This window comes from Chelonia mydas, chromosome 3 (assembly GCF_015237465.2).
Source record: "Chelonia mydas isolate rCheMyd1 chromosome 3, rCheMyd1.pri.v2, whole genome shotgun sequence".
Taxonomy (NCBI): Eukaryota; Metazoa; Chordata; order Testudines; family Cheloniidae; genus Chelonia; species Chelonia mydas.
The window spans coordinates 84888772-84895438 of record NC_057851.1 but is presented as its reverse complement, the minus strand read 5'-3'; the positions used below and the strand labels follow the sequence as shown (position 1 = coordinate 84895438).

At 50.1% G+C, this 6667-nt stretch overlaps 1 protein-coding gene across 1 annotated transcript in view; it reads left to right on the top strand.

Moving 5' to 3' along the window:
* The first annotated feature begins 3822 nt into the window (after nt 1-3822).
* Nucleotides 3823-6667, top strand: part of HDAC2 (histone deacetylase 2) — a 64044-nt gene continuing 61199 nt past the window's right edge. Inside the window, exon 1 of the mRNA XM_037894661.2 lies at nt 3823-4353. Within this exon, the coding sequence (XP_037750589.2) occupies nt 3834-4353 (520 nt within the window). The 5' untranslated portion in view covers nt 3823-3833. The remainder of the gene's footprint in view (nt 4354-6667) is intronic.

Here is a 6667-nt window from a genome sequence, read left to right as displayed (position 1 = left end):
AAGAGTGATAATCGGAAAGCCAGGGATGAGAACTGCACCTCTTGGAACTCCCTGTCATTGTGCCTCTTTTACTTGGACTTTGCCCGGGTGCTGGGTACTGCACTGAGTAGTGAGCCAACAGCAGTTCACAATAGCCTGATCAACCAGGATGGTGACCTTCTAACCCACAAATCTAATACACCACCATGAGCCATCAGCTACTGGATCAGGCTAGCAAAGTGTCTGGTGCTGATGCCAGTGACCAAAGAGGCTTTACCACTAGAGCAGTTGCACCACATCCTGGGTCCATACATGGAGGAGCTGTTTGATGACTATCCCCCTCCTGAAAAGAAGCCCACCACAGAACCAGCACGAGAAACAGAAGAATCAGAAGTAGTCCTGGAGTCTGATAAGTTTCTGGCTCCGTGGCCACTTTTATTAATACACGAATAGGAGGGATTTCCTGTTTATGACTCAATGCAATTTTGTTTACATGCCACCATAGCAGCGTGTAGCCACTCATGGCAGAATGCATGCTAGCACCTTGGCATCTCCCACCCACCCCAACACCATGTAGAATTCAAAATAGAAACTGGGAAGCACAAGCAGCAGTTAAACAAGCAAATACAATGAAATTTTTATTAGATACTCTCACATTCTTATAAAGATGTGCTTTGCTGTTAAGTAATGATTTTTATATTGCTTTCTCTTATAGTAAGCTGCACTGTACAAATTGATTAGGCTACAGCATAACTAGCTACCTGTAAACCGTATGGGGGAGGGGGAAATCGCTGTCTGAAATATGGCAGGGGCAGGTTGTATGCAGTCCAGAAATGTGCTGGCAAAGGGGGAAGGAGGCGGTGGTGGCTGTACAGTTCTCTGAGAGTCTGTATTGTCCTGTGTGTTTGTTTGTGGTCCATAGGTAGATATAGTCTGAGCAGGTGGTATCATAAGCTAGTGGTCTCCAAACTGGGGTGTGCACCCCCTAGGGGGTGTGCGAGATGATCCCAGGGGATGCGCAGCACCAGGAGAGCCGCCGGACAGCACTCTGCCGTTTTTTTTCTTCGGCAGCAGCTCTGCACGTCCACAGCTGGTGTTCCCCTCTGGCGGCCTGCCTGCTGTAAGTCTTCCATTCTTCTTCTGTTGGTGGCGCACCTGCGGCTGGTCTTCCAGTCTTCTTCTGTCGGCGGCGCGTCTGTGGCGGGTCTTACAGTCTTCACCGTGGGGTGCGCAAGCCAAAAAGTTTGGAGACCATTGTCATAAGCCATAGCTGCACCCGGGTAACTGCATGAACGCAGAGAGTCTTCAGCCGCTTACAGGGAGGCAGTAAGCCATGTGGATGCTAGCACAACACCCTGTTAATCCCCCCATGAATTTTGACCCAATGCTGGGTTCTGATAGCTGCAAACCTTTTCCCAGAGTAGGCATTCCAGATGGGTAGTAACATTTCGGGGAAAGGCATATCTTCCGGGCCTCCATCTGTAAGTCGCCAGCCCATTACCATTGCAGATGTGTTGTTCAGTTACCATAAGCTTGAAAACATCTTTGGTATACACGGGTGGGTTCCCCATGTCCCTTTGCAGTCAGGAACCTCCAGGATTGTTATGTCCTCCAGAATGTGGAATGCCTGAAAAGACTGAGAAACCATGGATAGTAAACCACAGCAATTGGATCCCCCCAAGCTAAAATGGTCTGCAATTTTTAAGTAATATCACTTGTAAATTTTATCTTAGCATTATGTGTGAAGGCTGTACACTCTGCTTAACTCTCAGTCCAGGAAATGAGTCCTATATCCATGGCCCTGGTACACGTAAGAAACTCCATTCACTCAAAACCATCAGTTATTTCAGGGACATTGTCTATACTCACCACCTTTGGGTAAATCACATGCCTGAACACCTCAGAAACCTCCACCACCACAGCCCCCACCCTCAACTTGCCAACACCAAGCTGGTTAGCAACAGACCTGTAGCACTTAGGAGTGGTAAGCTTCTAGATGGCTACAGCAACCCGCTTCTGGACCTCTATGGCCACCCTACTGTGTGTCCTGTCACTGGAGGATTGGGGCAAGTTGATCACAAAGTTCCAGAAATGGAAAATGTGGCCCTGTTTCGATCTTGGCTGTGCAACGTTTTACTTTGTAAAATCATGCCTACTGTGCATACGACAAGTAGGCATTGTGTTTTTCCTAGGTATAAGAGACATTTATATGTTCTTACATGGGAATAACAGCAGTGTCAAAAATTATAATTATCATATCATACAGCCTTTGTGATAGTGTTAAATGCACTCTGAATGGAAAAGCATAAAGAACCCCTCTGCCTACGTGCAGTTAGCATACCTGGAAAAATGTTAGCTAATACACTACTCTGAATGAAAGAACGCCTTAATACTTTCTTATGTAAAATCATCACATGTAATTTCATGCAGCATGGTATAAGTACGGCACCCTCATGAGTAATTATTCTTGCTGGAAAACATGTAAAATAGTGACATGCATGAAAATGAAAAATATTCACGTTGAAATTGAAGTGTTTTGAACTATACTGACAGGTTTCAGAGTAGCAGCCGCGTTAGTCTGTATTCGCAAAAAGAAGAGGAGTACTTGTGGCACCTTAGAGACTAACCAATTTATTTGAGCATAAGCTTTTGTGAGCACGAAAGCTTATGCTCAAATAAATTGGTTAGTCTTTAAGGTGCCACAAGTACTCCTTTTCTTTGAACTATACTGTTATTCTGAATTCATGAAAAGAACCACTCATGGCTTTTGGAAAAGGACACTGCAGATACTGCTTGCGACAGTCACTGAAGTAAAACCTACACTGAGATTTTTATTTTATTTTTGTTAATTCCCTATCCTTTGCCACTTGTGTATATATATATATATATGTCTATTGATGGCTGATGTTACACACTAAGGCAATGTGAGTAAAGTTGAGCATAGATCATAGGTGCCAACTCTGTGCATGCTCCAGCCCTGCAGCACCCACGGGGAACCCCCGTTATCAGCTCGCCTCTTCCCACTGATCAGTGCTTCCCAGTCTCACAGGCCGCAGTCTGCTGTTCTGTGGCATGCAGGAGGCTCTGGGGGGAAAAGGGGGAGGAGCGAGGATGTGGTGTGCTTGGGGGTAGAAAGAGGGGGGGGGCTGGGGAGAAGGGGTGGGGTGGAGCTGGGGGTGGGAAGAGGTGGGGGTCGAGCACCCCCAAACACATTGGAAAGTCGGTGCCTGTGGCACAGCTGTAAACCTTTTGCCAGACTTAATGACCAATCTGTACAACACATCACTCTGAAGTAACTGCAGTGGTGCATGTACAGCTGTTTTGGAGATAGCAAGTGTTGGGTATCCCTAGTGCAGCAGTTCTCAAACTGTGGCTTAGGACCCCACAGTGGATCATGCCAACCTGGTGACCCCATTCAAATGGGGTCACCAGGTTGGCATTAGACTTGCTGGGGCCTAGGCCTGAAGCCCAGGCCCCACCACCCAGGTCCAAAGACGATGCCCGAAGACTTCAGCTCTGGGAGGTGGAGCTCAAGGTACAGGCCCCCCTGCCCAGGGCTGAAATCTTTGGCGTTTGGCCTTGACACACCCGTCCCGGGACTGTGTTTTGCTGCCAGCCCAGACCTCAAGGGGCGGCCAGCGCGGGGTAGGCAGGGAGCTGGACCACAGCCCGTGTAGCACATTGTTCCAGCAGCTCTGTCTCGCGGGGCCACCTGCACCCCGGGGGGTGGCTGGGGCCCAGCCCTCAAGGGCCACTGGCTGCGGAGCTCTGAGCGCGGCGGCAGCTGGCTGGCGTCTTCCCGCGGGACAGGGGAGCTGGCGGCGGATGCGCAGCCCCTGTCCGCCGCCTCCTCCATGGAGCACGCGACGCGATACAGCCCGATGGGCGAGAGGCTCCGCGCATGCGCCGGAGCAGAGGCTGTCCTCATTGTGGGGAGGGGGAGAGCGCGCACCACCCCCTACCTCGCGCAGGCGGGCCGGCGGTACCACTGTGTAACGCTGAGGGTTGGGCCCCACACCCATTTCCTTTGTCACGGGGGCGCCTTCCACCGCCTCCCGCTCGGGCCAGAGTGGGGGGGTGTCTCTCCGCGCGGCTCCGCGTCCAGCGCTGAAGGGCGGCGGGCGAACGGTGCGAGGGACGCGGGGCTGAGGGACGCGTACGTCGCCCCCTCCCCCCGGCTCGGCCGCAGAGTGGGCGCGTCCCCCTTCCCCGCTGTTGATGGTCGGGTCGTTGCGTGGCTGCCGCCGCTGCCCCCAGCGTCGCGAGTTCACGCTCGCTCAGCTCCCTCACGCCCGGCTCGGCCTCAGCCTCCCGGCGGCCCCATGGCGTACAGTCAGGGCGGCGGCAAGAAGAAAGTCTGTTATTACTATGACGGTGAGCGGCGGGACGGGGGGGGAGCGGCGGGGCCACGAGCTGAGGGACGCGGAACCCGAGTTCCCCGGTTCCGCGCGCCCGGGCTTCTGCGTCTCGATCGCAGCCCCTGGGAGCTCTCCGGCGCCGCCGCCCCGGCCCCCCACCGGTCCCGGCGCCCCACCGTCCCCGGCAGCGGGGTGTCTGGTTCCAGGCAAGGCTGGGGCTGGACGGCTGGTGGCGGCTCCGCCTAAGGGCGGCGGCGGGCTGCTGGGGCCGATCGCAGCCCCCGTTATCAAGGCGACGCTCTTAGCGCCTGGCGTAGCAGCTGGGGAGCCTCCGTGTCTCTGGCGGAGAAGCGGGTGGCCGAGGGCGCTGAGCCGCCGCGGCTGCCCCTTGTGTTTTGGCAGCCTCCTGGCCGGGGCAACGCACACTGGCGCGCACGACAGTTTGCTGGCCGTGTCTGCGCATCTTGGCTCGGGGATGCTCCTCAAATCCGCAAACTATGTCTTGTGACTTATCTGACCAATACCACGTAGCTAAGCCATGTTTGAAATTTGGGTTGCTTTGCATTGCGCTTCATGTATTTGCAGCACACCGTAAGGTGGAAACTTCCCCGTCTCCCATCCCGCCCCCCAAAAACCACTCTACACAAAGCAGGAAAGTTCCCTTTGCTCGCTGACTTTCCGCTCACAGCGTGAGGCTAAAGTTATTGGTCAGATTACTTGCTTGAGGTTAAGTTTCTGCATAAATAAAGATGCATGGGATAAGTCTTACTCTTGACAGTTGAGAATGGGTGGCATGGATGGGGGATTTTGCTATTAGAGGTAGTGAAGAAAGGTGATGAGACTGCTTTGCAGTCCCTATTACATGTATTGTCATAATTTGAGATATGGAGAGCAGAGTCTCCAGCCTAGGATGATGCCAGAGGTGCTGCTGCTATGGTAGATGGGCTGATCAGAAATCCCATACCTGAAGAAGAGCTCTGTGTGGCTCAAAAGCTCTCTCTCATTAGTAGAAGTTGGTCCAGTAAAAGACATTTCCTCACCTACCTTGTCTACTCAAAAAAATGGCAGATTTGTTGGGGCCTAGTCAGGGTTTCTAACATGCTGCCAAGACAGGCAGAGTTGTGTGGTTGCCGCCCCCTTCTCTTTGTCCTTCACTCTGCTTCTTTGTTCAGCATAAGGGGGAAAAGAGGCCCCTGTTAAGAAGAATTTTGCTGAAACTGGGATCTGACTTTTCTCTGGAAGAAGAGTAGGCACTGTTAGTCTTGTTGAAGGGAAGATTGCACTGATATTTCTGTTTATATTTGCCTGTCTTGCAACTAAAAATGTAGGTATACGGTTGTGCAGTGTATCAGAAAAAGTAAAATCTGCTTGGTTAGTATACCATTTCACTAGAGTGCAATACTCTGGCATTTTAATAGTAGCCTAAGAATTGTAAGCACCGTTGCTTGGATCCCTACACAGCTGAAAAACTGCGTGGGGGAGGAGGACGAAAAAAGCACTGGGTTAAGGAACAGTTCTGTGTTGGCAGGGTGGTGAACTAGTGATCAAATTGGTCTCAGCCACCTCAGATTTCCTTGAAAATGGATGTTCTTATGGTCAGTTGGAGACTCAGTATTTTCCTCCATGACTGTTCAGACTCCTAATTATTTAACATTTGTCCTGCTGTGTGAGAGCATCTTTCCCATTGTCTGCTGTGTTCATCAATATTCCTAGTATTCATCTGGGTTAGAATGTTTCAGAAGACTTTTTTTTAAAACCTGAAACCAGCATTGAATGAAGTGCCAAAGTCAATGATTATTTTACATTCTTTCCAAATGTAATAGATCAAAACTGCATACTTAGAAATTAGCAAAGCAGATCAGAGAAAATTTCAAAACTAATTCTGATACCGCTGGGAAAAGTTCCTAATCCATTTACAGTTCATTCAGCATTTCTTCTAATTTCTATGCTGTGTTGTACCCACAGAGGTTTGTAAATGTTCCTCCTACTGTATGTAAAGGGAAAAGGGCTCACGACCTTAAATGATATGAAAGTTGTAATATGAAAATACTACAACAGATATGGAAGTACATCTGTGGGTGGATGCAAACTTACACGTAGCTGATGATATCAAGCTGGAGTTTATTAAAGATTTCTTTGCCGTTTGTTGTGTCAAAGACTTTTGTATAGAAACATGACTCCTTCATTCAAGTTTTGATTCGAATTTTCACTTTGTTTCTTTGGAAATATGTAGAAGTCAAGAAGTGTACACTGACAATTGTAAAAGTGTAAAAGAGGCACACTAATTCAATGTAGCGTGTTTTAAGATGTAATTTAGTACTTTCCCTGCT